Raw genomic sequence first — 16,504 nt, forward strand, 5'->3', positions numbered from 1 at the left:
AAGAAAGAAAGAAAGAAAGAAAAAAAGAGTAATTGGTCCATAGTTTTTGAGTGGTGTGTGACACGGCTTCCTCGCTCCAGGGATGTAAGTCACCTTTACCTCTTTCCATAGGTCGGGTATGTGTGGGAAACGCAGGCAAGCTTTAAAAATTTCCGCCATAATCATTATTACCGACTCCGATGCATTCTGAAGCAGAGCCGGTAAAGTAATTGTTCCATAGTCTTTGGTTGATGCGTGACTCGTCTTCCTCGCTCCGGGGATTTAGGCCACCTTTAACTCTCCAATAGGTCGGGCAGACCTTAAAAATCTCCGCCATAATCTTTATTATCGACTCCGCTGCATTCTGAAGCATAGCCATACTATCCCGTTGATTTGTACGGCTGAAAGCTGTCAATCGACAATTTAAGTCTTGAGACACTATTTAATCCATCCTCTACGGTTCGGGTTTGATTGCGACTCGTTGTAGTTAGGACACCATCAAAGTCTGCGTAACCGGGGAAGTGAACCCCTAATAGCAGATCCAGATCATCTAGTCCAGAATGAGTCCAGGAACCGTCGCGCCTCTAAATACTACCTATGGATTTGAAATCATTATATAGCATCTTGCCACTAGACTCACTAAAATTGACACAAGATTTCCGCTTAGCTTTCATGATTTCACTCTTGTAATTATTGAAATTAACATTGTAGGTATCCCAATCCGAACTGAATTTCGTCTTACTGCCATTATTGCAGGATCTCCTACCTACCTTGCGAAGATTGGCTAACTGTTTATTCCAACAAACTGGTTGGGATTTTTCCCAGGGTAGATGATTGGATCGGAGTTTTCATAGCAAGTCAGAAGAGTATTGGTTATGGAATCCACAGCTCTCTCGATTGTGTGAAAACTATTGTTCTGCACAAATTTGAAGTCGCAGCGCTCTCCAGTTCGTTCTCCTAGGATTTCTATGGGGACTCATTATTACTCCAAGTATAGAAATTTGGAACAATATCATTCTGTGATCCGAGAAGAAGCATTTTTCAGATACCCTCCAATTCTTTATACCATAGTCGTCCACGTCGGTTTTATTTTGTAAAATAAAAATTAATACGGACTCACCTCTGACATTAGTGTCACTGCTTCCCCAGTGAAAGTGGTGAACATTTGCATCGCACTCACAGATTGTCAAGCCTATGCTTGGTTAGGTTTGGGGATGTGCAGTCACTAACTGTGACTGCGTCACTCGGTGACCTTATGGTCCATTATGGTCATCCAAGGAAGATAAATGGAAAGGGCTGTAAAGAGAAAACTATAAGATAAAAGAGGGAAGAAAAAGAGAACAGAAGCAGATAAAGGGAAATAAAGAAAAAGTATATAGAGTAATTAAGTAAAAATTTAGAAAAAGGGAATTTAGAAGGAAGAAAACAGTTTGGGTGGTGATGGTTGGAAGAAATTTGGATAAACGGTTCACTTGTTCATGTTGCGCTGTCCCAGCCACTTCAGATTTCTGATGATGTTGTAGATTAAAGCAGGTTCCTTAGTTGAGTAGAAGGTTAGACACGGTGGAAACTGGACACCCACTAGCCTCTGCTGTCTGCAAGCCAAAACTTGACATCGAGACAGAAGGTGCTCGATCAACTCCATCTCTTCCTCGTCCTCACAGAGTCTGCAGTAGTCAGTAACTCCCGAAATTACTCTAACTTCAGCTTTGCTCAGGTTGTTCTTTTGGCTGACAGAGTTAGCCAGATGGATCTTGACACTAGGTTCGTTATGCTATAATTCACGGGCTCTTTCGTCAAAGAACGTTTCAATACTTTGGAAAAGGTGACAAATGGGTGGTTTGATTGAGTCAGCGATTGCTAGATATGTAGACTGCGATCCTCGTCTAGCTAGTTCGTCTGCTTTTTCATTTCCCATTAAATCGAAGTCCTGGTAGTCGGCGTAGTCGATAGCTGTTAGTTAGCGTTTCCAAAGCTGTTCTACAGTTAAGGGCGATCTCAGACTTGATGCTACAGGATTTGATGGCTAGATTATCCACAAAAATTGTCACCGGTTCAAAGATCTCTGCATCCAGACTTCTTATCAATTCCGCTGCCTTCCAAATCGCGAAGGTTTCAGCCTGGAATACACTACAGTTGCTATCTAACCTGTAAGTGTACTCAAGACCTAGCCTTTCACAGTAGATGCCAGCCCCAGTACCTTCTTTCAGCTTGGAACCGTCTGTATAAAAAGCCAGACCGTCCAGAGGAGGGTTACTACGGTTCCAGTCGTCTCTACAAGGGATAACGACATCTATATCGTCAAATCTCAGGACTGGTGATATATAGTCGCTTAGTTTTTCACGTTGGTTCACATTGATAGCTGACTCGTTCAGCATACATCCATGCCCATAAGCACAATTGCGCCAATGATTCTGTTCATGCAGCCTTAGGGCGCTACGTGCTGCCTGACACTTAATGCTGAGACCCAGAGGCCTTAAGTTCAGCATTGCGTACATAGCAAATTGGGGTGTGCTTCTCCTCGCGTTTCCAGTTATAAGAATCGAGGCTGCTCTTTGCACCTTGTCTAGCCTATGCTGATCATCTAGTCAAAAAGGTCCCACGTGACTTCGTACGGCATGTAGAACGAGGATAGTATCAACGACTTGCTTACTTACCTCATAAATAATATATTATTTAACCTATATTTAAAATTAGAGATCCGTCCATAGTACATTTAGGTACACCACTCCTGTTACTGCTTCTTTCTTATTTATCAAAGATAGAATTTATTCGACTTTAATTGTTGTAGTTGGAGCAAATAAAACAGAAGCTTATTAATTTTAATTAATTATCTCGATGTTTCGTAGCTTATTTAAGATCTTCTTCATCTATTCAAAAAATAATAAAATTATAAGCATTCAATAAAAAATACACCAAGGAATTGCAAAAAGTTGCACTTACATTAGTAAGTTTTAGTACTAATTAAACATACAAAAAAATTAACAAGACGTAAAAACCAATAGCACAGCTCGTTTACCTTATTGCAATGTCATAACTCACGATAAATAGTCCGTATCTTTTTTCAGGTTTATAGCTCTGTCAACGTCTTACTGTATCCCTACGATTTCAATCAACATTCTTTTTTCTCTATTATTTATTTATTCTGTTTACCACATTGATATTTGAAATTTATTATTTTAAAAAGTTTGGTCATTTTTAGAGGCCGTCAGTCCAACCACAAATCCCAGATAGGAGCAACCCCATCGGAACAGTAGGTAGATTCGAATCACAAAAAGAATCATAATCTTGGAACATCACACGAACCTTATTAATAGGGTAGAACGTCAGTTCATACCTACTAATGACAAATTGACAACAGAAAAAGCAAACTTTATTAGGCGTAGCCACTTTGAAGTGAATGAGAATTTTTTTAGCCAGTCATGAAGTAGTTTTTATGCGAACAACTCACTCAAACAGAGAGAATGTGTGTATTTACTTAATGGAAATGATTGAGACAAATATTCATTGGGGTGGCCAATGAAACCAAAGAAGAAAGAGATCTATTTGTGTACATTTATTGTTAAAGAGAGGAGGGGGTAAAAATAACACTGTCGACTTGTGGCGTGTACGACCTCCGTCCATTCATTCTTCAGCGTACAATTCTAAACACATTAAATTTTATAATGAATAGTGTTGTTGTTTTGTGTGGACTTGTTGTCGTCGTAGTATTTATCAACAAATGTTGTTGTTGTCATTTTGTAAATTGTGTTTTGGGTGGAGAACCTATTTGGAAAAGAAATATTGTTTTTTGTATATTGTTTTCACGGTGAGAACCTATTTAGAAAAGAAATAATAATATGTACATCAGTATATGTTATGATTTGATTAACCCTTCGTTGGACACCGATATTGTTTGTCACATTCGTAACACATGAGTCTGGCCAGACCCATGTAATAAATATAAATTTTTTAGTAAACTTAATTAATATTTTCGTATAAAAAGTTGTAGAATATGTTTTAAGGATCCTAATCTTACATATATAATCGTTATTTGTCAAAAAACATACCGAAAAACACTAAATTTAATTAATTTTATCAAGGTAGTAAAAACGGACATATGCCTATGGAGTAAAAATTCGTACTTTTCTTGTCTCTATGCTCGAAAATCGTATTTATATATAACTTCAATGCACTATATTTTATTTTGGGGTATTACTCTGAATGAATAGGGTCTATTTTATAACTTTACAGCTTATTGCAGTGCAATAACGATAATATCAATAGGTAAATGAGGGCATATGTCCTAAGGACTTTCTTCTAATTCATATGGAGAATCCTATATTTGAACCATTCCACTCCACAAAAAGAGCATAAAGGCTTTGTAATAGGTTTTATTTGTCCAGTTATGTGTAAAATTGTCTAAAATAAATGTGTAACCCTATTTCCAAGGGATTTTTTTAGGTTGTGGTACGTACACTGATTTCAAACCCAACTCCTACTTTTGCGACCTTTTTACGTGCAATTTTGAAGACATGGTAGGGTGAAATGCGACAAATTTCATAAAGTGGTATTCATTCTGTCAAATAATTTAGAAAAAAACCAATTTTAAGAAAAATTTTGGAAATTTTTCAATAAAAAATAGGTGGGGTCTGGCCAGACTCATGTGTTACGAATGTGATATGTATGTCAAAAAATCCTTGTAGCTCCTTTTCTGGTGATCCTTTTGACTTCATGTTTCTTTCGTTGGAAAGGCAAGAAAATTTCATGAAGCTACCTGAAATCTCAGGTCCATAGCTTTATTTTAACCCAGTTTAAAATGCAAAATAAAATGAAAAAGGCCTGGCTAGACTCAGGTGTCCAACGGAGGGTTAAAACAGCCATATTTCTACAAAATCTAAAAGTGGGTTTATACATTGGAAAATGATATTCCTAAGGCCATGTTTATATTATAGCATTTTGCAGGGTTAACCTTCTCTATGAGGATTTATGTATTTGAAATATAAGCAATGGAATTAACATTTTAAACCCAGTGGGTTTGTTAAATCCGGTTATATATAAACGTACTACAAGAAAGAAATAAATGTAAAACAGGAAGTATTGAAGACTATAAGTCTTGATATCAGGAAAACCTTTTACGGATGACTCTTTTAGTAAAGTGATATTCCTAAGGAGGAAATTAATTTAATGCATTTAATGCATATTGCATAAAACAAAGAAAAAATCAATCATATAACGTTGCATTTATTGTTAAAGAGAGGAGGGGGTAAAAATAACACTGTCGACTTGTGGCGTGTACGACCTCCGTCCATTCATTCTTCAGCGTACAATTCTAAACACATTAAATTTTATAATGAATAGTGTTGTTGTTTTGTGTGGACTTGTTGTCGTCGTAGTATTTATCAACAAATGTTGTTGTTGTCATTTTGTAAATTGTGTTTTGGGTGGAGAACCTATTTGGAAAAGAAATATTGTTTTTTGTATATTGTTTTCACGGTGAGAACCTATTTAGAAAAGAAATAATAATATGTACATCAGTATATGTTATGATTTGATTAAAACAGCCATATTTCTACAAAATCTAAAAGTGGGTTTATACATTGGAAAATGATATTCCTAAGGCCATGTTTATATTATAGCATTTTGCAGGGTTAACCTTCTCTATGAGGATTTATGTATTTGAAATATAAGCAATGGAATTAACATTTTAAACCCAGTGGGTTTGTTAAATCCGGTTATATATAAACGTACTACAAGAAAGAAATAAATGTAAAACAGGAAGTATTGAAGACTATAAGTCTTGATATCAGGAAAACCTTTTACGGATGACTCTTTTAGTAAAGTGATATTCCTAAGGAGGAAATTAATTTAATGCATTTAATGCATATTGCATAAAACAAAGAAAAAATCAATCATATAACGTTGCATTTATTGTTAAAGAGAGGAGGGGGTAAAAATAACACTGTCGACTTGTGGCGTGTACGACCTCCGTCCATTCATTCTTCAGCGTACAATTCTAAACACATTAAATTTTATAATGAATAGTGTTGTTGTTTTGTGTGGACTTGTTGTCGTCGTAGTATTTATCAACAAATGTTGTTGTTGTCATTTTGTAAATTGTGTTTTGGGTGGAGAACCTATTTGGAAAAGAAATATTGTTTTTTGTATATTGTTTTCACGGTGAGAACCTATTTAGAAAAGAAATAATAATATGTACATCAGTATATGTTATGATTTGATTAAAACAGCCATATTTCTACAAAATCTAAAAGTGGGTTTATACATTGGAAAATGATATTCCTAAGGCCATGTTTATATTATAGCATTTTGCAGGGTTAACCTTCTCTATGAGGATTTATGTATTTGAAATATAAGCAATGGAATTAACATTTTAAACCCAGTGGGTTTGTTAAATCCGGTTATATATAAACGTACTACAAGAAAGAAATAAATGTAAAACACGAAGTATTGAAGACTATAAGTCTTGATATCAGGAAAACCTTTTACGGATGACTCTTTTAGTAAAGTGATATTCCTAAGGAGGAAATTAATTTAATGCATTTAATGCATATTGCATAAAACAAAGAAAAAATCAATCAGGGAGTTGATTTCGTTATAACGTTGCAATTGTCACGAACAACTACAGCTCGCAATAGTGAAAATGTGTAGTAATGGCAATTAGTACGGACATTAACGATTTTTGTCAACTTGCCATTTGTGTAATGCCTGATTTAGACTATGCTAGATTTAGCAAATCCAGTGGATTTAAGTTGTCATTTTCATACAACATATGTTAAATAAAACCAGATAATTGCTAAATCCAGCGTAGTCTAAATGGACTTAAAGATTCGTTGATACTGAATATTATTCTGAACTAAAATTCCCCGTGAGTTTTCTCCCTCTTCCTAGAAAGTTGAAACGGCGGAAATGTTAACTTCACGGGAAATTTCGTTCAGAATAAGGCTGATAATCTTTTCGAGTCCTTTGCAAATATTGATAATATTAGTTATAATACGAGAGATGCACGAAAACTTTCTGGCCTAGGCAACACCGCGTGTTGCCAGGCGCCATTTGAATTTATTTGGAAGGATTGATAGTTTTTAGCCAAAATGTACTCAGGACAGTTTTTCGTACGACCAGCCCCCCTATTCAGTAACTTTTTAACAATAGATAGGCCTACTTGTGTTGTGTTGAAAAAAAAAATACTTTAAAAAATGGAATTTACATGTGATCGTCCGATCATTTTTCACAATTTTCGACGTGGATAATCACGGTAAGAGTGCACCGATCAAATTAAATCTTAGTATGTCGATAATGGGCCATCCTATAGCACTATGAAAAATTGGTTTAATGAATTCTATCGTGGCCGAAACTCGCCAAAAAAACGAAGGTCTTGAGGGTCGCCCAAAATCGGCCGTTGTGACAGAAAAAAATTAAGCAGTGCATGAACGGATAATGCTGTATCGTCATGTTATATACCTTGCGATAGAGACACCCTTGTACATTTCTTCCACTAACTAACATTTGCTATTGCATGAACACCTGTTCCAAAAATGGATTTTTGTCGTGGATTGGTGCTAAGAAATTTTGAATAAAAACGATCGCGGTACTTCAAACGACAGACAACGAACCTTGGATCTATGCTTAGGAGCCCGAACAAAACAGGAATTGACCGTTTAGGGTTTCGAAAGCGAGCCAAAACCAACGAAAGTTGTCCATGTAAGAAGCACTTCGAAGCAAAAGGTCGCCTGTTTCATCGGCAAAACTGACCGTGTGGCGACTTTACGGCTTCAGAAATGTAGGACGGTTAATTCTGAATGGCACACTACAATTTGTTTGCCTGAAGTTTCCTGAGAAATTTGAAAAACGAACAAGAGAAGACGAAGCATTCTACAACATGACAATGCGACACATTGAGCGCAAATCGGCGCATGTTGGACCGGACAAAACGTGGAATTGATGGGTCATCCGCCGTACAGTCCTGACTGGGGATCCAATGACTTCTTTTGATTCCCGGACATTTTCGTCGCCAGATGATGCTGTAAGAGCATTCAAAACCCATGTTTTGGAGGTGTCTCAATCGGAGTGCAAAAAGTGCTTCAACCATTGGTTTGAGCTCATGAAAAAGTCATCCTGGAGACAATTTAAAAAAATCAATAAAATTATTTTTGATGGTAAATATATGCGTTTTCATTGTTAGGCCAGCCCTCGTATCGAAATTTTAATTTAAAAACTTAGAAGCCGTACCGGACCTTTTTGAAAATTCTTTCCCTGCAAAGTTTTGAAGTATTTTTTTTTTTTTGAAAAATATTGACTGATGCGAATACCTTATCTAAAGGATATTTCCTTTAAATGTGTGTCATTTTTCCTTCGACATATTTGTGCAAACAAAGCTTTTCTGATTTGAAATATATATTTTCGAAACAAAGAAATAGGTTAAATACTGTAAATTGAAAAAAGTATCCTGCTAAAAAGGAATTGCAATGAGAGCATCCTGGTGTAATGTGATCGACTATTGATGTGGGTAGCTAGAAATTTTCATAAATATTTATTCAAATATTGAGTAAGGAAACGGGGGGCAACATGAAAGAGTACTTAAGATGTGATGTACTTTCCTTAAAACGTACAGACAGTAAGAAAAACTACGGTGTAGAGAAGTCTCCCTTGTCCTTTCGAGAATGTTGTGGGAACATATGTTTGTATGTAATTATATTGTTCCTGTCAATTAAATGGTAGACATTTTAATGGTAGGTTCGACCGTGCCCAAAGCTTTGCTTATAGCCTCGTAAACACTATCCTATGCCTAACATTGTTTAAGAACAGTTTATCATTATTATACGGAATGGAGGATAAAAATTAGCTCACCCAAAAGCAAAACGATCTGTTTAAGAAATACCTCTGGTAAATCCAAAAAGTGGATCATGCCAGTCTTTAAGACTATTTTTAAATCGCTTGGAAATACCAATTAAAGTTAACATTAAATATTTGGTAGTAACATTTCATAAATTGGTAAAATTTAATGAAATGCGCGGAATATTATGTGAAAGGCTTATTGCATAAAGCGATCTTTTGGAACGCTCCCAAAAAGTAAATCCCTAACAATGTTATAAAAAAACTTGTATTAGACCTGCTTTACTTTTCGCCCACAGTTATGCAGAAATTAGAAGTGTTAGAAAGGAAAATTCTCCGCTTATGTGTAGGGAACAATGTTCGGTCCTTAAGGGGTTATGGCCACTTACATATTTTACAAGATCAAAAATTTTTTTATTGTCTCATTTTAATATACAGGTAGAATTTGCAAAAATCGGATCGGACAAAAATTAGCTGAGATATGAGCGTTAGAAAGAGAAAATTCAAAAATGGCATTTTGGAATGCAATGCCCACTGTAGCTCGAAAACGGATGATCCGATCTCCATATGCTTTTGTGGGATTATTATACACATAAAAAGCTTGTACTTAAGCGAGAGACTTAAAAAAAACATCTTGACGGATTTTTGGCCAAAAATCTATCAATATTTTAGTTAAAATCGAAAATTTGACTTTGACAGTTCACAATTTTTTTAAAAATTAATTTTTTTGAATTCCGCTTCACATAAGTACAAGATTCTTAGGTTCTTAATGATCCCACACAAGCATATGCTGAGCGGTTAATTCGTTTTAGAGGTACAGTGGGCACCGCAAACTGCTTTAGTAAAAACAGTGTTTCGTAGGCGGCCATTTGTCAGAACATTGTGCAATATTTTTCAACCAAAAAAAAATTCCGAAAGTAGCTCAAGGTGTGATCTATCAGATGAAAATAAAATCTTATGAAAAAATTTGGTAGATTTCTTGTAAAAAAAAAAAAATCATAAAAAATGTCATTTATGCAACTTCAGGTGCTACCCGCATTTTTGTATATTCATTGCAAGTAACTAAAAAAATATGTAAACAGACTTTTCCGGCATCTTAACTCCTTTATTCAGTAAGTTGGCTGACAAAATACCAATTCTATGCCGTCCATTGACATTGAGTTATCAACAGTTGTAGTTTCTGTGTCCTGTCCAGATTTTTATACTCGAGTCTCTCCTGGAATTCATAGAGGATGATGTACTTTAGATACAATTATTTATCATAAGTTAGGTTTTACTATAAGTTAAAATTAAATGCGATAAACGCTTGAATACCCAAGAGGCATGAGCAAGCTTGTTTAAGATGTTATGTAAATATTTTAATAATGAATTCTATCTGCCCTTAGTTCTTCATTATTAATTAATTTTTTCCTCACATTTTATATCTTTCAGACCCTCTTTAAAAATCGTGACTATGTACTGAAGCCAGTTATTGAATCTTGTTGTCGTTTGGAAAAGAGATTAAGAACACTTCTAACCACCACAAATGAATCTGAGGTCATTAATGACATTGTTTGTCTCAGCGAAACGCATGAGGTAAGATTCAGAAAATTTTTCTTCACATCCCAACGAAAAAAACTAACATTTCTTTCCTTCTCTCCCCTTACAGTTCAACACCTTCTATCAGGGTAAATTTCGCAAAGTCAGTGAATTCAATATTGCCGATCACACACTGAAGCGAACGTATCGTGGCAAGGTGTTCATCTTTGATAAATGCATCATTTACACCGAAATAAAGGGTAAACAATTGATATTCCATGGCCGCTATCCCTGCGAACACATTGGTATAACGGCAAAAACTAAACAATTTACACTTTACTATGAACATCGTAAGAAACAGGAATGTGATTTTATTGCCGATGCCGCACTGATTGAACAATGGTTGGATCTAATACGTGACATGATTAGCTCATATGCCGAAGAAGAACGTAAGAAATTCAAAGAAATGCGTGCCTTGGAACATGGTGAAGATCATATGCATCCTAAACCGGCAAATTTGTCACTATTCCGTGATTCGAATCGTTTTAGCACGGATAGTGGTATTGGTAATATGTGGATATTACCCCCGAAGCCGGAAAGTGAAGAAAGTTCTTCCAGCCGTTCCACATGGTATGCAACAACATAAAAGAAGTAGGAAGGAGGGAGATTTGTTTGGTTCCTGGAGAATCATAGCGCGCTCAATTAAAGACAAATACTAAATAATTAGTATTTTCAGTGTAATATTTAAATAGCCATTTATTGTTAAGTATTTTTTTGTTATTTTATATGCTTGAATTTTTTTCTGAGTATTTTAGTTGTAAGTTTGTCTAGTTAACATTTTGTCTATGTTAATAATTTTGTTATTTAATTTATGTATGTCGCAAATTAAGTGAAAACTAAACGCCAAATATTCCATTTTTTAAGAACAATAAAAACAACGATTTAAAAATATTAATAGAAATAATAGTACGTTTATATATAGCCGGATTTCACAAAACCACTGGGTTTTTATTTATTTATTTATTTATTTCGGTCTATGGAACATAATTTCCTTACAGACTATGATTTAAAAAATATAAATATTTACAAAACAAAAAAAAAAAAAAAGAAAAACATATTTTTTAATCAAATTTAGTTAAAAAATATAATTTAAAATTATCTTTTGAAATGCTGAATTCTATACACTGGTTAAATTTCTTTTGGTATTTCATGTTAATGGAATTGATAAAACAAAAAGTCCGAGTTAATGGGCTATGATTAGCATAGTTAACGCGGTGTAGGCAAACGTTAAACACATCGGTATATCTCATTTGCCTAGGTGGTACATAAAGCGGTATACGCGATATTAATTCTGGAGAATCAATTGAATCATTAATCAAATCAAAAACAAAGAGAGCCGAATTAATTTTTCTACGATGCTCAAGAGTTTGTAATCCCAAAAACAAACACTTAGAAATGTATGTGGAATGCCAAATGGAAGGAAAAGATTTTAAAGCATGTTTAACAAATAATCGTTGAATTCTTTCTACGCGGGAGGTATGGGATATACCATGTGGATCCCAAATAATTGAAGCATATTCAACTCTAGATCTCACAAAAGCTGTGTAAATAACTTTTAGAGTGCAAGGATCAGTAAAGTCATTACAATTTCTCTTAATAAATGCTAACATTTTATAAGCTTTCGGAAGCATGTAATCGATATGAGGCACAAACGACATGGCTGAATCGAAAACAACCCCAAGATCACGAATAGTTTCAACTGTCGTCAATGTATGTTCACAAAGTTTAAAGCGGTATGAAATAGGATGATGGGATTTGTTATATGATATGTGAAAACATTTAGAGATATTTAAAGGTATTCTATTCGAAATGCACCAATTGTATAGATTATCAAGATCAGCCTGCAGATAAACTGCATCCAATAATGAATCTACTTTCGAAAAAATCTTAAGATCGTCTGCGTAAAGCAGGAATTTGGATCTAAAGAAACAAGAAGAAATATCATTAATGAACAAATTGAAGAACAAGGGACCTAATACGCTCCCCTGTGGAACACCAGATGTTTGAACATATGGTGTAGAAATGAAATCAGCAATCCTTACTCTACAGATTCTATTTGATAAGTAGGAATCAATCCATTGTAAAAAAGATGAGTGGAAGCCTAAACATTGTAATTTGTATATTAATATCGAATGGGACACTTTATCAAAAGCTTTGGAGAAGTCCGTATATATTGTCTCAACTTGGCTTTTATGTTCCAAGGCTGAGATGCAATATTCACTAAATGTTGCAAGATTTGTAACTGTGGATCTGCCAGTGAAAAATCCGTGCTGTTGCGGAGAAATAACTGATTTTGTTAAGAAAAACAGCCTTTTGTATACAATACGCTCAAATAACTTTGACACGCAGGATAATTTAGATATAGGCCGGTAACAAGAAACATCATGTTTATTGCCGCTTTTAAAAACTGGGGTGATTGATGCTGTTTTCCAGCAGTTTAAAAAAACACCTTCTTTGAGGGACAAATTGAAAATATGCGTGATAGCAATGCACAGACTATTATTGCATTTTTTAAGGAGGAAATAACAAAGACCATCGGCATCAATTTTAGTGTCGTTCTTCGATCCATGGATTGCTTCAAAAACCTCATCTTTTGAAATGCACATAGATCCAATATTCAAATTGGTTTGCGATAAACAAAATTCACCATTAAAAGATGTGGGAACTTCAAAATTAGATTTAAAATATTCGGCAAAAAAGTTAACAGTATCATTACCTGAAATAGAGGTCCTCCCATTCAGAGAGACTGTGGTAGGAATATCAGATTGTTTCTTTTTAGAATTTATGAATGACCAAAATGCTTTGGGATTAGATTTTATTTCTGATTCCTTATTGAGTATATAATGTTTATATAGATATTTGTTTAGGAAATTAAATTCACGTTGGTAGTGAATAAATTTTTCCCTATCATAAGGGGAGTTTGATTTGATGAATCTTCTTTGAAATTTATTACGAAGATTTTTAATTTTCTTCAGATTTTTGTTGTACCAAGGCTGTTTATAAGATGTGTTTTTCCTTCGCGGAACATGTTCATTTATAATATTAGACATTTCTCTTATGAATAAGTCATAACAGTGCTGAGTCGAACTATCTTCAAACAATGCAATCCAGTTAACAGAGGCCATTATTGAATTAAGCAATTCAAAATTACATTTATAAAAATTAAAATTTGCAGTATCATTATTTAAAGAACTTTGCATATAAAGAAATGAATCTATTTCAATTACCAATGGGTTGTGATGAATATTCGACGGCGATAGAGGTGATAAAGATTCACTAAGATAAAATTTACATTCATCAGATACAAATACAAGGTCAAGAAAACGTTGAAGGTTATTGGAGACATGGTTAATTTGAACCAAGCCCATGGCAAGAAGAGTATCAATAAAAGAAATTTCATAATCTCTAGTAACATTTATAGGATCTAAAAACTCACTACAATCATGACGGGCCCATGAGATGTTTGGTAGGTTGAAATCGCCCAATACACACAAAAACGAATTGTTATTGACCACTCCATCCAGCGTTAATATATTAGAAACGTGTTTATCGTATAAACTCCCAGGACTGCCAGGTGGTACATATGAAATGCATAAGTATATTTTGACATTGTCACCACGAACGCATATAATTAGCTGATCAAGTAAGCCATTATCATTATGTATATCAAAAAGCTCCGATTTTAACTCCTTCTTTACTGCTAAAAGCACTCCACCTCCTCTCGAACAACCAGTGGTATCGCCATTACGGTCTTTTCTGTAGACATCAAACAAGTTTGCATCAAAGAATTCAGAACTAAAAAAGTCCTCATTTAGCCACGTTTCCACAAGAGCAATAACATCAAAGTCACATTGGGACGAAAATTCAAAAATTTGCTTAGATTTTGTACGCATGCCAGAAACATTCTGGTAATAAATTGATAATCCGCTATTGACGTCAGCTAGTTTTGTTGATTTTGGGTTAGGTTCCTCCGAAAATTTATAAAGGGACGGACCTTAATGTCCATAGGCCAAATCTTTGGATCCAAAATGTCGTTATAAAAACAGGATGAAATGCCAAATTTAAAGTTAACCTTCTTCAAATTCGAAGTGTCAGCATCTTTTTTTAATAATTTAAAACATTGCATATGTTCTTTCGCAATACTAGATTTCTTTGCCACATAATCAATAACTTGATCAGCAGAAACACTAGGCTTAAAGGATGCCAAATGTATCCATTTTTTTGATTTAATAACATCTAACTCATTAGGTTCTGAGTTAGCACCAAAAACAATTCTACGTCTTCTATGCCTACGCCTCTGAACATCAACCCAGTCATGGGTATTAACTGCAGGTTGGACAGTTGCATCAAACATGTCGTTGCTAGCATTATCAGTATCAGCATGACTTACAGTATTAGCATCTGTGTGTTGTGACGATAGCGACGAACAAGATAAAGGGGGGAATATTATTTTCTTGTTTTTATCATTAGCCTTTTGTTGCGTTTTAGATGTGGAATGCGATACAACAACAGGTTGATGGTTACTTTGTTGTTTGTCTATTTCTTCATGTTTTGCTTGACTCACTTGTTTGCCGTCCTCCATAATCTTTTCTTTTAGTTCAGATAATTGAGCAGATATTGAGTTTTTTATTAGCTCACGTAACTCTCTCACTTCACTAGACAATGAAGAGACATGAGAGATTAGGTTTGACGTAACTTTTAGGCAATCATTGCAATTGTATACAATGTTAGGATTTTGTAAAAACAGTTCACCGAATTTATCTTCAATTTTTGCACAAATTAGATGGTATCTTGCTCTGCATAAATGGCAGGCAATAAACTTAGATTTTAGCGCATTAAAACATTTCGCGCACAAAGTGTTTGCAGGAGGATCCATTACACACGACCGATTAAGAATGCAGTCAGTCAGAGACTGAGGTTTCAATTCCATTCCATGCGCTTTTACAGCATGTCAATTCCATTGGGTATACTTCAAATAAATCCTCATAAAGAAGGTTAACCCGGTAAAAATCTATAATATAAACAAGCTATAATGCTATTATTAGTGATGACAGTAGGTTCAAAAGGATTAAACAAAAGTAGCCGTGGTGCTGTAGTAAACACGCCCGCCTTGCACTCAAAAGATCTGCGAGTTAATCCCTGACCAGAATATCAAAAATTTCGGCGGCATAATGTTGGCTTACATTTCCTGAGAATTTCAGTCATCAAAAACTCCTCTATACGTGGTGTCGCATGTAGACTACACGGTGTGGCCCTTGAATACAAGTGCAACACAATGAAAGAGTATTCGGACCTGTAGTGCGATTTTCCTTACTCAGTTTTTGAGTTACCCAGCAAAATGTTTGTAGCCAAAGAAGTAGTTAAATCATGAGTGCAAGTGATTCCGGACTACATCTTTTTACGTGAAAGAAGTCATGATTTTTACAAGGGCATGGTGCAGTGAGGATACTGTCTAATTTGCTTCTTAAGCACACATTTTGCATTAGTTCTTTGTAGTGAATAAATCACAACAACATATGATTCAACTACTTCTTTGGCTACAAACAAAGATGTAGTTCGAAATCACTTTTATTATTTTTTGTATACAAACATATTGCTGTTATTATAATTAACAAGAAACAAATTAAGTTCTTTGTCTTTTTAAGTTTTTTTTTGCAAAATTTTGAAATTTATAAAATGTGAAAAATTTATGAAATGGATTCAAATCGGACATTGTCAAAATGTGAAGAACGGACTGCATTTTTCATGACTCTGCGTGGACTGCTTCAAAAAAAGCTATTCAATCACTACTTCACAAGGAACAACTTCAAATAAATTTTGCTGGGTACCGTCAAAACTCGCAACATTTAAACGTAAAATTATGAATGAAATGTTCAAACGAAAGTTGACAACACTGTTGATATTGGTAGAACATTACGACTACTTTTTTGTCGCTAACTTGCCGACAAATATCGTTATTACAGCGATTTTCGGTAACTAAACAAATAGTTAGAGAATCGCACTTCCTTTGCAACAGGTTGCCTCCTTATGTCTTCAGTGCACCATTTACATGAGGAGACGAAGAGTTTTGCGTACGTCAACATAATAATATGTTTCAGTTGCAGTACCTGCTCAGGTG

The 16,504-nt window shown here is 34.8% G+C and overlaps 1 protein-coding gene across 2 annotated transcripts in view; it reads left to right on the forward strand.

Annotated features, from left to right (window-relative positions):
• The window catches only part of LOC141387088 (uncharacterized), a 62,181-nt gene extending 50,907 nt beyond the window's left edge, over nucleotides 1-11,274 (forward strand). For both annotated transcript variants that reach the window (XM_073956223.1, XM_073956224.1), the window contains exons 7-8: nucleotides 10,240-10,383; nucleotides 10,457-11,274. In XM_073956223.1, coding sequence (XP_073812324.1) covers nucleotides 10,240-10,383; nucleotides 10,457-10,972 — 660 coding nt within the window. In that variant the 3' untranslated portion in view covers nucleotides 10,973-11,274. The remainder of the gene's footprint in view (nucleotides 1-10,239; nucleotides 10,384-10,456) is intronic.
• Nucleotides 11,275-16,504: the final 5,230 nt, after the last annotated feature.

The sequence above is a fragment of the Musca autumnalis genome, unplaced genomic scaffold (genome assembly GCF_047663935.1).
Source record: "Musca autumnalis isolate F117 unplaced genomic scaffold, ASM4766393v1 scaffold_5, whole genome shotgun sequence".
Taxonomy (NCBI): domain Eukaryota; kingdom Metazoa; phylum Arthropoda; class Insecta; order Diptera; family Muscidae; genus Musca; species Musca autumnalis.